Source organism: Tetrao urogallus (genome assembly GCF_951394365.1).
Source record: "Tetrao urogallus genome assembly, chromosome: 9".
In the NCBI taxonomy this organism is placed as follows: domain Eukaryota; kingdom Metazoa; phylum Chordata; class Aves; order Galliformes; family Phasianidae; genus Tetrao; species Tetrao urogallus.
In genome coordinates, this window is record NC_136822.1 from 1,057,319 (window position 1) to 1,076,575 (window position 19,257).

General features: G+C 43.2%; 1 protein-coding gene across 1 annotated transcript in view; it reads left to right on the forward strand.

Moving 5' to 3' along the window:
* AMER3 (APC membrane recruitment protein 3) overlaps positions 1 to 18,287 on the forward strand; it is a gene marked incomplete at both ends in the record, with an annotated part of 61,548 nt that extends 43,261 nt beyond the window's left edge. The window contains one exon of the mRNA XM_079539907.1: positions 18,034 to 18,287. Coding sequence (XP_079396033.1) covers positions 18,034 to 18,287 — 254 coding nt within the window. The remainder of the gene's footprint in view (positions 1 to 18,033) is intronic.
* Between the last annotated feature and the right edge of the window lie 970 nt (positions 18,288 to 19,257).

The following is a 19,257-nucleotide window of genomic DNA, read 5'->3' on the forward strand; positions in this document are numbered from 1 at the left end:
CCCAGCCTCACACTTGGGTGTTGCTGTTGAAGGCATTAGGACTTCTATTATTTTGTAGGTATTTTCTTGTGTCAAACTGCATAAAAGTGCACGCAGAATGTACTTAGTTGGATTCTGTTAGTGCATTCTGTTAGTGGCTCTTTCCATCACAGATAATCCCTTTATTTTCCAGTTCTTGCCTGCTCAATGTATTGTGTCCAGAGCTGCTACTTCACAAAGAAGAAAACAACTTCAGAAACATCAGTCAAGTTTTAGAAACAAATGATTAAATTAACACAGCCTCTTCTGAGCCATCTCCCCTTTTTAATATTTTTTTAGCTTGATTTTTATTTCCAATTTTAAACACTGTAGGACTGGAATATGTCAGTGCATGTGGCGGTGGTAAAGGTGGATAAAGCCCCTTTGAGGTTTTCCTCTATTGTGAAGGAATTCTCTAACCATTTGGCTTTGTCCACAAGGAAGCATGGAGGGAATAATTGCTTTGTGTGTCATCCAACTGAGGAAAGAAGGATGCTGATAGGCAAATTTCAGTCTTTTGTTATTGCAGACTTCTAAAACTTCCTCAGTAGAAGCACAAGCCCCTCTTGGAGTTACCACTATCGTGTTCTATGCCTTATTTCTCATTCCATCTGTACACAGCAGGCTGGATGTTAAAGATGCGGGCAATTTCTTCTGGAGAGCAATCCCTCTGTGGGTCCCAAATGACAGCCTCTGAGAAAGCTGTCTATTAAAGGGAGGGAAGATGCTTTAGGTGCATCATTATTTTATTGCGATTGTGTATTGGTGTAATTATTGCCTGCTGTTACCCTATTTTTAACATTGTCAGTGTACCCTGCTGAGGACACTTTACGTATTATATTTTTAAGCAGCAGAACGTTATGTTTAGGAAGCCCACATTTTGAGGTTCCAGTCTCTGTTTCTCTTTTATGTTTTTAATTTGGTCCCAGCCTAATTTACTGTGGTCACAGAAAGCATTTGGCGCAGCAAGGAGCGGAATCTTGATCTACAGTATGTGAGACAGGCTCAGCCCGTGCTTCTTGTTCTGTGCTGGTAGGTGGCAGGCTGGAAAATGAAAATACTGCAGTGGGAACTGGCTGACTCCCTTCAGAGTTATTTTCCAAATGCTTTAACGTGAGTGTTGGTTGGAAAGCAAAGTATGGTTTTTATAGTTATTTCATAGGCTTACATGATCTTGCTGTGTCTGTAACTCCTCTATCTTCTGAACACTTTCCAATTTCAGCAAAACTTGAGAGAGGCAGAAGCTGCAGAGTTCATAGAGGCAGAAGTCAGGGAATGGAGACAGACTGAACTCATGCCCCTCCCAAGGGAAAGGCTTCTGCGTACATTTGTCCATTATCAAACATCACACGCAGTGCCAAATATTTCCATCTCCACTCTGGAGAACTGTAGATCCATAGGAAACCAAGTCTGGTTGACTATGGATCCAAGACTGTAGGTTCAGCTGCTTGCAGAAATATGCGTTTTCTCAGTGAAGTGTTTTTTATTTGGCTATAAATGGAGCTCCACTGAAGCTCACTGTCAGCCTTCAGACCTCAGAGGGAAAGCCAAGGTTTTTAATAAGCGCAACTTGAGATAGCTTAAGAGGGATGTCTTTCAGGAAGCCCTAAGCATTCTCTTTGCCCCTTGGAATGCTGGAATCTGTCTCAGATGTATCAGTGAGGATATTCAATCTCCCTTTGCTTATTTAATCAAAACTGCTGATCTTTAGGGTGAATGGCCTGATTAGATACATACTTAGATCTGTTCACAATGTTTTTGGAATTATGGGGCTTATTTTGTTCAAGAGAAGTATTTCTGACTATTTGATTCATTTTCTTTTGTTTATGTCCAAATTTTCTGGATTCGTTTGGACTAGAAATAAGAAAGCAGCCTGTCTGATCATGAAATGGTATTTAGAGTGCTGAGTAGGACCACCATATGACAACCATAGTCAATAAGGCAATGAAATGGGAAAACTGCAGAGTATTGAACCTGACAGAGGGCTTCATGCAGACTGGTTCTTCGTTCTGGGCAGTGATTTGGCTCTTTTTGAGTAGTGTAAATCATTCAGCGTATGCTGGAGAGTCTGACTTCCTCCTTTGCCCACTCCAAATAAGCCAAGAACAGTATTTTTTCCAATACGTTTAGTATTCATCAGGCCATCTCCTGGATCCAGCTCTGAGTGACACCCAGTGTGTTCACAGAGGGCTGTGAAAGGCTGCTATGCACAGCAATGCTGAAAGATCCTTTATAAACCTGGGGAATGATCCCTGGAAAACCAGCACGCCTCAGTTTTACGGCTCGTTCTCTGAGCATTCCCACATCTTCGTTTGTATGCCTGTGTTCGGGAGCTACTTGTCTGTGTAACAGTCTTTTCTCAGTTATCATAGTTATCAAACTGTGCTTTCAATCAAAGCTGAATCATCTTTATGGGACTGGTTTAAGCCTGGTTCCTGAAATGAACTGCCCATGCAGACTCATGCAGCACTGGAGCTCATATGCGAAGGGAAGGCTTTCCTGCTGAGTTATTACTTCATAATTGCTTAAAAAACAAATCCACTGTCTGAAATCCTATGTGACAGTAGAGAACACAGGGTGGGCTGAGAACCTGCAAATAGATGACTGAGAACAAATTATTTCTTCCTGTGAGTGCTGGAACACTTGATATTCTTCCTAGAAAGTTTCTCATGATTGCAGACATCCAAGGAGGTGTTTTCAGTCTGTTCCTGGTTATATCTGCTGGAATAAAAGCAGAGCTGGTGATGGACAGAAAAAAATCACAGTGCTCCAAGTGTGATTATTTACAACATGGATGAAAATTAGCACGTATTGCAGAATTTGAGGTGTGACATAATAAAAGCAACAATATATTGCCAGGTAGCACAGCATCCAGAAAACCACAAAAATGCTTGGGCAGGACAGCATTGAAAGCTAGCTACATCACTCTGCCATTCTGGAACAGGGAATAAAATCAAATTTGAACTTCTAAATATCAGCAAATGTATCCTTTCCACACATAGCTCCAATTTGTTTGGGAACTTGTGTTTGCACTCAGAAGCGTGCGGAAAAAGCTCGTCTTCTGGAGCCATCTGACCTTTAACCATACCAACCCATTTCCTGTAAGAGTGATATGAAATAACGTTTAATAAAAAAGCTGCCCATTGCTTTTAATGTTAGTAGATATATCCTACTTTTTCCTTGTTGAAAGGAGGTTTTTCTCTCCTTTATTAAGTCTCATCTTTGTTTATGGATGGCATTGGTGGATTTATTCATAGATTAGAGAAAGTAGTGTAATTCTGCTTATAATCATGTATGGACCACCATTTTGATTCTAGAAAAAAGAAAATGGTGAGATAAAGCTTCTCCTTATGCAGTATGCCAGGTTGTAGCATTGGTGTTTAGAGAACCTCTTGGTAACAGAGGAGTAGGACAGAAACATTTCCTTTGGTTCAGGTGCAATCTCTGGGCACAGCACGGGTACCTGGACAGATTTTCAGGGCGCCTGCCTAGGTTTGCCGCTCAAAATTCTCCTACTGACCCTCAGCCAGAGGTTCTGCTGCTGCCCCAGGGCACTGCAGGAAGATGTGAATCTGCCCCTGGAGCACAGCTTTCAGCGTTGCTGCTCACTTTAACCATTGCAGCCGACTTTGTGTCGATGTGACACCCTCCGAGTGAAACAAGTCCACATTATGTCCTCTTACATCATACAGGTGACACAAATCTGTCCTTGGGACTTCATCTGGGAAAATGGGGCAGTATGTTGTGTTGTGGCATTGGTTATTAAAATCTTCTGTGTTGGCTAGTCGTGCTCTATGGAGGCTTTATCTGAGGCACAGAACTAGCAGCACAGAAGCTACAGTTCTATTTATGGCTCCTTCTGTATCTCTTTACCTTTTCCTCAAAATTATGTACGATATTGATTTGTGGAGAAAAATATAAATGCCCTGTAACGCTTGCCTGGGAGAGAATGTCATAGGCAAAAAGTAGAGTGAAGGCTGTGTTTTTCTGCAGAGACCAACTGAAAAGAAGAAAAAAAAGAAAACAACAAAAACCTCCTAGGATTTAGAAACATCCAAAAAAGTTTTTTGGCTGCCAATGCAGACAACTTTTGTGTTCAGACAAAGTTATGGGGTGGGGCAAGCAGAAAGGATTAATGCTGTTTCCATAGGAATAAGTGTTTTTGGAGGGGTATTATTTGCTGTAATCCTATTAGCAAAACAGATAACCCTAGCACAACTTGGTAGCTAGTCTCTCCCTGCCTAAAAAGAGACCCAGCCCTTAAGGTGTGGTGAGAAGTGTGGGGGAGATGAACTAAAATGTGAGAGAAACATTAACGTCAATGCTCAGGAGAAAATAGATTTCATAACGTTGGCAATAAAAGATTACATTTCTTTCCTCTTCAAGTCCCAGCTCCTGGAAGCAAATGACTGAACAAGGACGTTACTTAAAAATGAAGACAGCTTTCAGGTTGAAATCAACTATGAAATCATAGTTTCCAATGTAAAGGTATTAAACTATGAATATTTCACACTTGGAATTGTCAATTGTCTTGCAAATCATTTCTTAAGAGCTTGGATCAGTTTGTAACGGGTGCTGATTGTAACAGCTACTGACTTCTGTGCTTTGCTTAGTCCAGGTTGAAATTCTAAATGGTGTAACCACAGCAGTGTTCATTTGGAAAGTACAGCCTTTCATTTCTCACCCCACATTAATAATGAGCCAGGGTAACCAGCAGAGAGTGTGGGGGGACTTGCATCAGCAAAACGTGTTGGAAGCATGAAAAGGCTTCCTAAAAAGAAATGCAATAGCATGTATGCTGCTGGAAACGGACAAAGGCTCCCAGAGCAAGCCTGCACTAAAGGTATCCTGGGAACGTTAGTGTGGGACATTTCTCTAGAAGTCCTGGATCCACCCCTCTCCTGGGGAGGGGACAGCTATTACATTGCCTATTAAATTGGTACTTTTCCTTGAAGCCCATCACAGCGCTTCAAAAAGGGTCCTTGTTTGAATACCAATTTGTCAGAGAGTTACGAGTCACAACAGATGATAATAATAAAGATGTGATCTCATGGTATTCCAAACTCACTGAAACTACATACATCTTGGTACATCTTGGTTTTTGTAGACATGCTCAATTTCACTCTGTTTTCTTTTGGAAATGTTAGCTCTGGAAGATAGCACCTCTGACTTGGCTGCCACATGGCTTGCAGTGCTGTTTGCTTATGTCAGGGTACTGCTGACCTGGGGCTGCCGGGACACAGAAGCCTGGCTGGAGCTAGAGCTCATGCAAGCTCTGCTCTCCAGAGCTCTGTACTGTTGGTCCACACACAGTCTACTGTGCGTGCTCAAACCAGCATTACAGTTCCAATACAGTTGATTTTACTTTCCAGACTGAGAAATTTGCACCACTCTGTGTGAAAACATTGTTGATCTCTGTTCACCCACATTTCTTCTTGAAGCTTCCTATAGGGCCTTGGAGAAACTCTCCATCTCTGTGTCTTTTGTTCATTTTACAGGGAATACTGGCCTATCCCCACCAGGAAGTATGTAGCTTTTTTGAGAAGGCATGTGTCTATGTGCTCTGTATATCAAGCCTTCAACTTGTGAGGGAGCCTTTAGCTATCTCTGCAGAATGGACAAATGGAAGATGAAGAGGAGGCTTACTTGTTAGTGGGAAAGGAGAACTGAAATTTGAATATGTCCTGGTTTAACCTGGGACAAAGTTGATTTTTAGTTCATAGTGTCTGGTATGGTGCCATGATATGGCTTTAGGAGAAAAACAATGTGGGTAACAGCGTTTAGTTGATGTTGAGCAGTGCTGCACAGAGCTGAGGGCACTTCAGTTTTCAGCTTCGTGTGCTGCCCTGCCAGTGAGGAGCTGGAAGGGGACAGAGCTGGGACAGCTGCCCTCAGGGATATTCCATACTGTATGGTGGCACGTGGAAAAACTATGAAACTGGGGAGTTGGTCAGGAAAGCTGCCTCTGCTGGGATTGGCAGGGCAACAGTTGGTGAGTGGTGAGCAATCGCTTGGGAATCATTCGTTTTGTGTGTTGGTGGGAATGCAATCCCACACCTTTGCTCCATGTGTGTTTCCACGTCAGACTCCATTCTGTCAGACTGCCCCTCTGCTGCCATCCGTCACACGGCAACGAAACATAATGGGACACTGGAGTTAAGGTTCAGCCTCTACTGCCATCCCACCGACACCTGCCTCTGATGTCATGGGCCAGAATCATGAATAGGAGGCATTACTTTTTTATCATTACTATTCTCCTCTCTTCCTTTTCAGTTGCAGGAAATAGTTTCTGATTTCAACCCACGAGTTCTACTTTGTTGGGTTTTTTCCCAACTCTCTCCCCAGTCCCACTGGTGGTGAGCAGCCGACTGCGTGGTGCTCAGCTGCCTGCCTGGTCAAACCACAATAGAATGACACCTACAGTTTGTATGTTAAAAAGCACTGAAAATTTAAAGAACGCTTTCTACAGCTCTAAAATAAACCTGAAAAATGGTAGTTCGTTGCTGAGAAGCTTTCACAACTCTTTGGCTTTTAATGTTTTTTTATTTTCACACTGTCACTGAGTTTCCTGTGAATGTGATACTGGTTGGTTTGCTTAGCAATAGGGATTAATGCATTAGCTTAAGAACCAATATATTAGTTTAGCAAAAGGAGTCCATAAGTGATAGTTTTAAAAGTTTCCATTTCAGTCTTGCTTTTCCTCAATAATTTTGCACTGGGAACATAATAGAATACTTTTATCTTCTGCCTCAATGGTTTTGCCTCATGAGAAGTACTGGAGTCACAGTAGAAACTTTTATTTTTTGCCTCAAAACATGCAAGGACATTTTCCTCGTGTTCCACATAGGTCGTTTTTAAAAAGTGGTTCATTGTGGCCTAACAAGCAATGGGAACCTTTCAAACTGGGGAAAAGTGAACGAGGGTGAGTCAAAGGGGTCCAGTGATGAAGCTGATGGTGAAAAAAGGGGAAGAAGTAGGAAAGCGCTGGACCACTCTGAATACCACTGAGCCTGCCCAAAGGGACATTAGCACATATCTATGAGACATTGAGAAAGAGTAAAGATGTATGCCAAAGTACTGCCTACGTGTGTTTTAGCTGTATAAATGTAGAACCTGAACTCTGAGGTTGTGCACTCACTTCTCAAGTTACCTGGTGTGCACCGTGAAGAATAAAGGAATGCCACTTTCTAACACCACATTGGAGCTAGAGAGTTTTCTTCCCGGATTTGAGATGACCAGTGGATCTTTGAGATGGTTTAACTCTGTCTCTACAGAAATGGAAATCTTTGTAAAATAAATAAAGAAATAGGGAGGTATATCAAAAAAGAGCCCACAATTAGAAGAGGGAAAAATGAGCAGGGAACAAAATGGATATTCTAGCAGTTGTAGTAAGCTTCACTGGCAAAGATAAATTGATTTTACTTTAAATTGAATGCTGTTTAAATAATTTCAAGAGTTGCATATGGTGACAAATGGTTCATCCTCTTCTCCTCTTAACAAAATGTTTTACAATTTGTCTTAAAGTTCCCCAGGTCTGCAGTGTTAATTTGAACACTGAGGTGCTAAGTGATTACTTCAAAAATAGTTCTTACAATGGAAGGGAGGTACTGCATCAGGAAGAACAGGAATTCTTACAGAAAAACAGTGGGGCACTTGTTATTGGTTAGGTTCAAAGTCATGACTTCTGCTGAACTGCAAAGGTCTTTATATATATATGAAAAGCAATGAATAAATACACCCAGCAGAATCTGTGAATCCAGTCTAGGGAGTAGCGCCACTGACAGGACCATCATCAGTATGCAAAGTCCTTCTATATAACGGCTTTCTTTGGTAAAATTTTTCATTTGTTTTTAGAAGACTTTTAAGACTACATTATATTTAATTAGCTAAGTGAGCTTTGGGGATGGGAGAATTTTCCTCCTGTGAGTGAAAAAAGTGCACATAACCCACAGTGTTTCTGTAGCAGGAGATCTTCCTCATCTTAAAGATCACAGATTCAGTGAGGCTGATGGGTGAGGGAAGTCTTCAGACGTACAGGAAAAGATACGGGGGAGAATGCACATAAGGAAAGGGGTTTGGGATCACTGCTCAGACAGAACAACGTATTGTTATTTTTCTGTAAGGCATCAGAGTAGGCAAAATACCAAAAAAAAGGGCAAAGCTTTCAACATTAGAGTTTTATTTTACTCTTTCATTTCCAATGCAAAGTTCAGGGCAAGTGCAGTGAATTTGTGAACCTTTCAGCAATAGTTGGCCAAGTTTCAAACAAGCCTGAAATGGTTTGTGGTTTTGGGTGCAAATCGGATTGGGTTTGGTCCCAAGCCACTTGAATCACAGCACTTTCATCTGCACGCAGCTTTATATTTCAACCTTCATTGCAGTCCATATCCTGAAGATTTCCTTCTTGGGGAATGTCCAGCCTTCCTGGACACTTTTGCTCTTCAGAACTTAAAGGGATGGCATGTAATTGCTTTCTTCCCAGCCAGCTCCTGGTTGGGTATTCCTGGGAAATACTCTCTGTGTTAGATGCTAAGCCCTGGGGCCCAGATAGGGCAGCTTTTAGCACTGGTTCTCCGGTATGAAATGCAGAAGTTCCTTTTCTTATCACTTCAGTACTGTTGTCACTGACTGCTCCCCAATATCTCATGTCTGTTGTCACTTGAGCAGTGAATTAGGAAACACCCAGTTCTTCCTAGTGGAATGTGCAGCACTGCTTACATGTAAGGACTGATTTGCAAACACTTCTCAAGTAACGCAAGCCTGTCAGCATTTACTTTTATGAGACCAGTGCTCAGAAAAGAACTACCTGTCTGAATGGTTCCACTTGTCAACTACTTCTCTGCTAAAGATGATAACAATAGGAGACAACTTGGTTTGTGGATATTTTTTGTTATTATTGTTTTAAGTGCGACTGCACAGATAAGAAATCTTCCAGATTGCTGTTAAACTGTCCAAATGATGCCATGATGTACACACTTTGAAGCTGCTTTGTTCTGCAGTCCACAGCAAAATCTAACTCTTCAAACAATTTAACATTGTTCAGTGCCTTTTTTTTAGTGTATTTTGATACAGATCACATAATGTAATCTCTTCATTTTGAATAGTGCCTTTTACTTGGGGTGTGTAACCCTGAGAATTGCTTCTTATAAAAAGCCAGACAACCTAGGTGTGTGATTTTTGTATCAGAGTTAGTTACATGTGCATGCAGCTAACATGAGGGGAAAATTTCGCACAAACCTCCTTTCCCACCAGCTCCTGTCTTCATCCTTGTTTGGTACTTCTGTCAGTGCTTCTCTTCTCAGACCAGTGTCTGCTTTCAGCCCTCAAATGCTTCCTTCCCCACCCCACACCTCGGGATTTTTTCCATGCTCTTTTCAAACACAAATACATCTCTACAGGATGTAGGCTACACAGGTGAATCTGTTGGCATGTTCTGAACCTGTGAAAGCAAAGCTCTCACCAGAAGTGCTATATTCCCACAGGGCTTTAGTACATCCAAACTGACAGTATTATTGGGAGCAGTAAATGTTTGCAGGATAAACAGAATTTCTTCATGGAAGCACAACAAATTGCACCACACTCTGCCAATCACTGCAAGCTTATCTTCTAAGCATTATAGAATTCAGGATTTGCTTCTGATCTCAACCTAGCTTTTTCTAATGTTAATTCCAAGGAAGGGAGTTATGCCTGACTTGCATCACTCTGAAGTCAAAGCACAAGTCAGGACATTCTGGGATCTTCCTGAATGAATCTGCTGGAGAACTGCGTACTTGATGGCTATATAAAGTTAGCCTCAGAGAGCTTCCAAACTGAGAGTCTTGTGCTAGAAAAGTTCCTTGGTTTCCACATCCAGATTGAAGTTTCAGTGTGGTAGAACCATATAAACATGATTATTCTCTTAGAGAACTGGTAATCTTAAAGAGAAAGGGTAAGTTTTGAGCATGCAGTCTAACTAGGGTGCTGCTAGGCATGGATTTCTAGCATTGCCTTTTTGCAGTGTAGTCTGCAAAGCCTGCTCTCCTCTCTCCCTCTTATGCTGAGCTCCTTTCTAGGTAACTGCTAGACTCCATTTTTCTAACTGCTGGCTTTCCCCCCTCTTCTTTTAACCCACCCTCCCAGAGAGAGTCCTGAATACATAAAAAGCTTTTGCAATGTGCCCTGAAGCATGTGTACTGGTGAAGCGCATACAGTGTAATTATGGATAGCACAATGCAACATCATGAAGCGCCTTTATTTACAGCTTCTCTATCATGAGAGCATAATGAACAGATTCAGTGAGGAAATGCAAAAGCAGATGCCTTTGGCTGGCTCCTGTTGTTCTCTTTTTGGCAAAGACAGAGGGACGAGTCTATCCTGGGACAGCCCCGTTGAAGTCAGATGAGTTACACCAGGCAGGAACTGGAACTTCTTTCTTTCCTTCTTTTTCTCCTTCTTTTTTAAAGAATTTGGTTGCCAGATCTCTTTCCCCTGACTATCACAATTTCTCTTTCCACAGAAAGCCTGTGAGAAAAGACTCTCTGCTTCCGAAAAGGTAGGATAACTTTTTAGTCACTAATGGCTCATTTCCTCAGCGGTAAGCAAGCAGTTCTGTGCTTCTCTACAGATGCCTGTAATCAAAAACTTAATATCTAACCACCTACGGGAAAAAAAAGATACTGAAATCCTAAACTCTAACTTATGAATGAGTCAGGAGCAATGGACAGCACTGACAATGTACTAACACGCAGCTGTGATGCTTTCGGTGTATGAAATCTGCTTAGAACTGGCCTAGGTATCAGCATACAGTATTACTCGAAATGTGTAAATATACCCTGCGTGCTCTGAGGTGCAACGTCAGACAAAACTGCTGGGTGTGGGTGTGTCTGTGAAAGCACCCCATTTTCTGGAAACTTTAGGGAAGAGGAACTGGTGGCAACTCATAGAATCAGCCATATTTGGAAATGGAAATCTTTAAAGCAAGTTTATTAGGGCATACCTGGGATGGCAACTCATAGAACTGCTTTAATAGCAGAAGCTACCAGGACTGCTGATGCTTTGTGCTTGCTAGTGCTGTGGCTATACTTGTTTTTTTTTTCTTTACTGAGGGCCTGAATAGAGCCTCTCATACAAAACCTGCCATTTACAATTTGCCTTTTGCTGAGGCCTCCTTTGTGTTCATGCAAGGCAGCTGGCAAAGGGTTGACTCCCCAGAGCAGAGTCTTGCCAGCACTTGCTGATCAATATTCAGCAGAGTCCTCTGCTCATTACAGAGCCATTGATTATCTCTGGAAGGTTGCTCCTCCTGTGTGAGTGTCATTTTTCAGTCTTTTCCCTTTAGTTCCCTTCCCCCAAGCTCCCATGAGGAGAGAGTACTGGGATGGAAATGAGGTTCCATTTCAGAATGTGAATAGTTTGTCTTAGAATGTCAAAAGTGCTTGGAAAGTTATTTCTCCACTGCCCGGTTATTGTGTGTATCAACGCTGTCCTTTTAATTTCAGCAACTTTCCTAATGCCTGTAAATCGTGGCCCTTACGGTATTTGTTGCAGTTGACTTAAGCAGGTTGTATTAGTTACATTGAGATTTGGTCTCCTGTGGCAAGAGGGAAAACCCACATCTTTTACACAGCTGTAGCTGATCTTTCTGACCTCCGGCACAGCAGAGGAGAGCTGTGGCTTTATGTTCCATGCCATTCACATGCAAATGGACCGGGAGGCTCATGGGGAAACGAAAACATGGTGCAAGCCCTCATCTGACATGCTACACTCAGATTATACCCACATGCACTGCATAGAGAAATTCCCTTTCTCTAATACAGTGAGCTGTTTTGCACGGAACAACACCTGCCCATCACCCTGCAGTCAGTCTGGCAAAAATCATATCTATCTGCTTTTAAATGTGAATGTGCACTTATGGGCACACTAAGTCACCAGCACTGCATACTGTGCTAAGTCAACAGAGAACTGTGAGATAAACGTGCATTTATTCCCAGTGGTAGAACAGATGCCTGACATGTGGATGGATACAAAAAAACCTACTTCAACAACTGTTTTGGTTAATTTGAGTTCCATACTTCATTGTAAATATGGCATTAGCAATCACGGCACAGATTGCATGTGAAAAATGCAAGATTTAAGTCTTGAGTGTGGAAAGGACAGCTGGAACTAAGAGATATGTGTAAAAGAAAGGTGATTGGTAAAGCACAATGCTCATCTCCACTAAACTAGTCAGTTTGAGGTAGTACTTCTGCAAAGAGCAGAAACTATGCTGTGCTGTACTACTTCTTCAGCAGAAGAACTGAGTCTGTTTTGGTGGGTACTAATTGAGTATACCTAACATTCTGTCTGTAATAAGGAAGCTGAAAGGCAATAGCTCCCAATCTTTACCCTGCTTGTCTCTTGGCTTGAATCTGAAGTAATTGCTGCACTGAAGGTAGACACCTTTTCTTCTCCTGCCCTTACTACGGGGTGAGGATCTCCAAGGACAAGCAGACTTGCTGCCTAGTTTTGTGCAAAGCACTTGTGAACTAGAAAAGTTCCAGGGAACTGAAAGCCAGAAATATGTTCTTGCTGTGGGGCTTTTCCAAGAAAGTGATGAGGTGCTGGAACAGGCTGCCTGGAGAGGTTGTGGATGCCCCGTCCCTGGAGGTGTTCAAGGCCAGGTTGGATGGGGCCCTGGACAGTGTCATCTAGTATTAAGTATGGAGGTTGGAGGCCCTGCATGCATCAGGGGGATTAGAGCTTGATGATCCTTGAGATCCCTTCCAACCCAAGCCATTCTGTGACTTTATGTCTCCTGTGGAGGATGGTAGCATTCACTCTAGAACAAACGTAGGTCAGACCTGGTTAGCAGCTGGCACTGCTGTGCCTTGGTACGTGTCACAGAGAGCTCTGTGCCTTGTCAGTACTGGTGGTTCAGCCCTGGTCCCCAGGGGCTGGTTGAGAGCCAGCTCTGTGACCACTGCCAGCAATCTGATCTTGTCCAGTGATTGGCACATATCTGAGACGTGATGACAGGAAAATGGCAAACGGGGATTTGTTTCATCGAGGAGCGTTCCTGTCAGCTCCCTGTCTTCCTGACAGAGGCATGTGTGATCCGACTGCCAGTGAAGTTTGGTGAAGCCTAAATCTGGAGTTAAAGTAGAAGTGGACAATGGAGAGACAGTTTCTCCTCTGACGGAGGGCGAGCTGTCCCAGGCACGGCAGAAGAGTGGCTCCAAATGCCTTCCTGTTTGTCAGGAAGTGTTTTCTTTCCGGTTTCAGCGGTCAGCCCATGGCTGTTAAATAGCCCATGGCTATGTTCAGCAAAAAGGCTGTGTTGCCATTTGAGGGACAGGATCCCTGAGATACAATTGTGTAATAAGGTAGGGACAGATATCATTCTGATCTTTCTTGTACTTCCAGTTTAGCTTTCAGCTGTCTTTAATATACCTGAGATATATTCAGAGGATGAGGAGAAAGCTCATATTATGTCTTGGCTAGAGAATGTTACCAGCATATTAACTATATCTTAATGAGTAGCATAACATTCCCCTTCCTCTATTAAGGGAAATTCTTCCTGGCCCATTTTTACAGACATTAGCCTGTAGTAATCGCATCAATGAAAAGTCCTAGAGGGAAAAACTGAATTGAATGTTTCTTGCTAATGCAGCACATGGAGCAAAGGAAGTTAACAGGCGGAACCCCAACAGTTCACATCATTTGCCAACAAATCTATCTGATGCAGACAAACCGGTGCAGTCTTCCAGGGTGCGGTGCTTTGGGATGTGGTTGGGCATTAGGGATGCAGAGTGCTCTCAGGGGTGCAGTGACAGCCAGTGAGCTAAAAAGCAGCAAGCTCTTCGTGAAACACTGCACGAGAAATCTCCAAAGAGATGTGAAATGCCTCCAAAGCCATCTTGTGTGTTTGGCAAGTGAAATCATTTTTCCATCGAGATTTTTATTATGCAGATTATGCCTTCTAGCTGCAAAATGACATTTAAAGTAACAGAAAAGACTTCATATGAATAATACATTAAATATACTGTAGTTCATAGAACAAGGCAAACACACAGTTTCAGCTGTAGACTGTCCTAATGTTGATTGAATGAAATAAAGTATTCAGCACCATCGATTCTGTTTATGATCTGCTGATGGAATTTGCATCACACATTAAGTGCATTCATTAGACCTAATTAGCAAGAAGAACTCAGAATTTTAAGCTATGTTTCTCTTAAATAGAGACCATCTGTCAGTAGTGCATTTCACTTGGCTAGCTATACCTTCACTAATACTGGGTAAACCTAAGTCTTATCTAGTTAAAATTGCTGGCTAACCTTACTCCAGGATGCTGCAGACAGTCTCCTTCAGGTAAAACTAAACTACTGCCATGTTTTATATTTAAAGATAAAGGCAGGGCTCTGGACATGTCAATAGCTACATAGAAGTTGAATAAAGAAGTGTACAAAAAAACAAAAACAAAAACAAAAAAAAACAAAAAAAAAACAGAATTTTATGCGTGTGAGATTGAAAGATGTTCTGAGTGTGCGCTATACTGATTATGAGGAGTCTGCATCAAATTTGGGGATGTTTTTTAGTGGAGAAAGATTACGTGTTCCTGGCTTGGCAGCAAACGTGGAAAGGAGGTTACAGAAATCATCTGTATAGTGGCTGATTTTAGTTGTAAAATCATGTGTCAATGTTGTCATGCAGTCAAAATAGCCACTGTGGATTGATTTCCACAAGCGATATGTCAACATTCCTATATTTGCAAATATGGCAAAAGAAATGTCCTTTGGAATTCATGAGTGCAGAATAAAGTTTTGAAAGATGAAGGCTTTTGTTGAGAGTGTTATTCCTGTACCTTTAAAAATCCCTTAAGGGACACAGATACGAAGCAATAGCCCCTTTTGGGGGCTGTGCAGATTCGTAGATCTACTTTATGTCTGTAACATCTACAGACTTCTCAGACTACTTTGGTCTGAACCAGTCTGTTCAAACAGGAGACAGCAGCAGTCACTGAACACTTGTGGACTGGATTTTAGTAGGGGCCTCCATGAACAGAATATAGAACATTGTCTGGAAGAAATAAAACTCCAGCGTCCAGAACTGTATGGCAGGCTGTGCAGACTTCAGCATCAGGTATGCAAGTTCAGACACTGCTGTGTACTTACCACTAAATTAACTGTCCAGAAAGTACCTTCAGTGATCCTTGTCCCCAGGCAGAGGGCTCCTGAGCTCTTTGTGCAAAAATCAGCATTCACACTGCAAACAAAGCAGACTTCTATTACATAGAAGTGAGCTCTTACCCTGCACAGTTAAGCAGTATATTCTAGTGTTTTTTCAGTCCTTGATTAAATGCAAGTAAAAAGACCTGCTAAGTAATCTGCCTTGTGTGTTTATTACCTAAATGATGACAATAAAGGTGCTACAGTTCTCTGCTGCTTTCCATGCTGAAACTGTGCCAAGTATTTTCCCCTGAGCAGATGAAGTGGAATGCAGGCTATTCTGTTTGCTGTCAGTGCAGGCTTTGAAAGCAAAGACAGAATCTGGATTAATTTGTTTGCAGTTAGAACTTGCTTGCATTCTGGTACTTCAAAGGTGGTTTTAGGAAGAGTACAGTGTGATAGGTTTGTTAGTACATGACAGCTGAATCTGTCCCACACAACAATTAATCTTCCCAGATACTTGCTCTCATCATTAGCTTTCTGGTAACTTGTGCTAACTTCTAACATGAGGAAGCACCTGTAACGACTGTGTCCTTTGAAATGAAGGAAAAGAGAAGGAAAACAAGATTTTATTTTTATGGTAAAGAATGAAACCAAAAGAGCTTAGAGAGAAAGAGCTGTGAGAAGAGCAGACGGTTTACAGAGAGTCAGGACACAATTTGTTATCTTTTCCTTATAATATGCCTGAACTTCTCGCATTCTTTGTACAGAAGTTGTCACCATGGTGTTTGAGTACCTTCTCCACGGATTCAGTCTTCCAGCGTATCCGTGATGTAGCAAAAGGACAACGAGGGGTGGATACAGAAAATATTTTGCTTACAGTCATTTGGAAAGCCTGATATAGTGCAAGGCACTGAATGCTGATAACCTGACCTTCACCTGGTATCTGTCCTTTACTTTAGGAATGAATGAAGTCCAAAGACTGAAAGCAATCCACACTATTATTTCCTGTAATTATTGCCTTTTTATATTTACTCAAACCCAGGCTAATCTACTTGTTACTCAAGTGACTCAAGATTATTAGCTTCAGTCTCTCTTTAAAAGAAAACTAAGATTGGCATATTATTTGTGTTCAGAGAAATGGAAGCAATGAAAAATGGAATATTTGAAATCTCCCAGGTGAAACTGATGAATGCTTTCACATTCATTTGCAATTTCCCCTTTAGACTCATAGCACAGATTCAGGATCATAATTAAGATTTGTGTTCTGCCAACTATATATATTTTTTTTTTAGGAAAAAACAAAGCTATTAGATTATTATCTTTACCATATTTTCTTGAGGGGACATTCTGTGAGTCTTTGGACTCAACATAACATACATGTGAAAGTATTTGAGATACTTCAAATTATAATAACAAACGACTGAGCTGAAACCTTGGAAGATGAAGCATTAAAACACACACTTCAAGTAACATTTGCTTGCTTGCAGTCAGATTGCTACAAATACGATCTCTGCTTTTTATTTTTTTTACAGTGTTTATTGTAACTATAAGTAGCATAGAGGAAAACATGGCTAATGTGGTGAATTTGAGGGTGTACTGAGGGACAAATATCTGTAGGAAATTATCAGTTCTAGCTTTTGGGGAAAGGGCTGTCATTTGGCAGAGGACAGAGATCCTGCATTGATGCAAAGCCTCTGTTACAGTTGAGCTTTACATCGTTACTAAAAGATAAATGTGTTAAGACTCAACGTTACGACTGTGGAGCTGAGCAAAAAAAGAGACCATTATCTACAATATCTGTCAAGACTGGCAAATGCACCATGCTAGCTTGCCAAGTGCAGGATTTGTTCACTGGAGGATTATCTGCTCATTTAGTCCAAAAGAGAAAATGATATAATTTCTTTGGTTCTATTAGTTTATTGTGACAATTTTTGGAGGCTAATTATGAAATCTCAGCAAGTAAATCCAAGCTCCCTTTTTCTTGTTTCACTTTCCAGGTTTACAAGATGATTTAAGGTGCACTAATTTGACTGGCAGGAGTCTCTAGTCTTGAATTTTACTTAGAGGGTAACTTCTTGTGACAGGAGCTATCTTGTGGGGGAAAGGGCAACAACAGGGCATGCCAGGAATGTGGGGGTTTCTGTTCGTAAATCATTTGCGTGATTTACTCAGATGTAGGAAATCTGCTGAGACTGCGTATCGAATACTGCGTTCGGTTTTGGGCTGCTCACTTCAAGAATGCTTGAGTGTGTGCGGAGAAAAGCAGCGCAGCTGGTGAAAGGGCTGGAACACAAGGCTTCTGAGAGAGGCGAGGAAAGCAGATGGGTCAGTCTGGAGGAGAGGGGCAGAGGAAGGACCTTCTTGCTCCCTGCAACCACCTGCGCTAAGGCACTAGCAGGAAGTCTCAACATCCAAACTGGCTGCCCAGGGGAGTGGTGGAATCCCCGTTTGCAGGAGGTGTTAAGAGTCACGCTGCTGTGGCACGGTTGGGCTTGATGAGTCCTGAAGCTCCTTTCCAAGCAGGCCCACCCTTCTGTGAAATAACCAAGAAGGAGGGGGTGCAGCAAACATCCAGCTTGACATGTAGGCACTGTGCAATAAGGTGACGGGTCAGGTTCAGCCCAGGAGCCCACAGGCTGCCACAGAAGCAGGCTGTCACAAGTGGTGTCTTCCCAGGCTGGCCGTGGTTCCCGCATGACCCCCCTCGGAGCCAGCACCGCTCTGCGCTCGATGGCTGGGCACGAAACCCCCAGGGCCTCGTGTGAGCTCGCAACCCTACAGGGCCCGGGGTTTCAAGCACACTTTATTGCTGCCCTTTAACGGCAAGTCGCGGCGCCTTAGCGCCAAGTTATTCCGAACGAGGAGGTCAGGCGCGCATTCCGTCCCGCAGGCAACGACACACGGACACCGACACTTCCCGCCCTGCCCCGCTCCCCGCCCGGAGCCGCGGGACGGAATGGCGGGCGCTGCCTCCTGGCGGCCGCGTTCCTCAGCGCCTCCGGGCGGCGTTTCTGTCCGCAGAGCAGCGCGAGCGTCGTCCTCGCTAGCTGGAACCGTCAGGTGTCAGCCTTGCTCTGCTATCCGTACTGCGTTATGCCCGTCGTCCTCCCACAGGCTGCCTTCATCTGCCTGCCAGAGACATAAAACTGAGAGCTGTGACCTTTATTTGCTATAGGATCGTAGGGTCCTTAGAGTTGGAAGAGACATTTAAAGGTCATCTAGTCCAGCTCCTCTGCAATGATCAGGGACACCCACAGCTCCATCAGGTGCTCAGAGCCCAGGTCACCATGACCTTAAGTTCTCCATGGATGGGGCATCCATCACATCTCTGGGCAGCCTGTGCCAGTGCCTCACATCCTCAGTGTGAAAGACTTTTTCCTTATACTCAACCTAAATCTGCCACTATTCAGCTTGAGGCCATTTCCCCTTGTCCTGTCACCATAGACCCTGCTAAAGAGTCTGTCCCCTTCTTTCCTGTCGCTCCCCTTTAGATGCTGACAGGCTGCCCTCAGCTCTCCCCCTGCCTTCTCTTCTCCATCTGCACAGCCCCAGCTCTCTCAGCCTGTCCTGTAGGAGAGCTGTTCCATCCCTGGCATCATTTCTGTGGCCCTCCTCAGGCTGTGCTCCAACAGCTCCATGTCTCTCCTGTGCTGAGGACTCCACATCTGGACGCAGTGCTCCAGGTGAGGCCTCAGAACAGAGCAGAGGGGTAGGACCACCTCCCTGACCTGCTGGCCATGCTTTTTTTTGGTGCAGTCCAGAATACAGTTGGCTTTCTGGGCTGTGAGGGCACATTACTGGCTTATGTCCAGCTGCCACCCACCAGTGCAACCCAGGTCATCTTTGACAGGGCTGCACTCAATCTCCAGCTTGTATTGGTAGCGAGGGTTGCCTCAACCCAGGTGTACTTGGATTTGTTGAACCTCATGACGTTCACCTGGACCCACTGCACAGCTTGTCTATGTTCCTCTGGATGGTGTCCCATCCCTCTGGTGTGTCAAATGCACCCCACAGCTTGGTGTCATCAGCAAACTTGTCGAGGGTGCTCTTGACCCCACTGTCAATGCCACTGATGAAGATATTAAAGAGTGTCAGTCCCAGCAGCCTGGGAGCA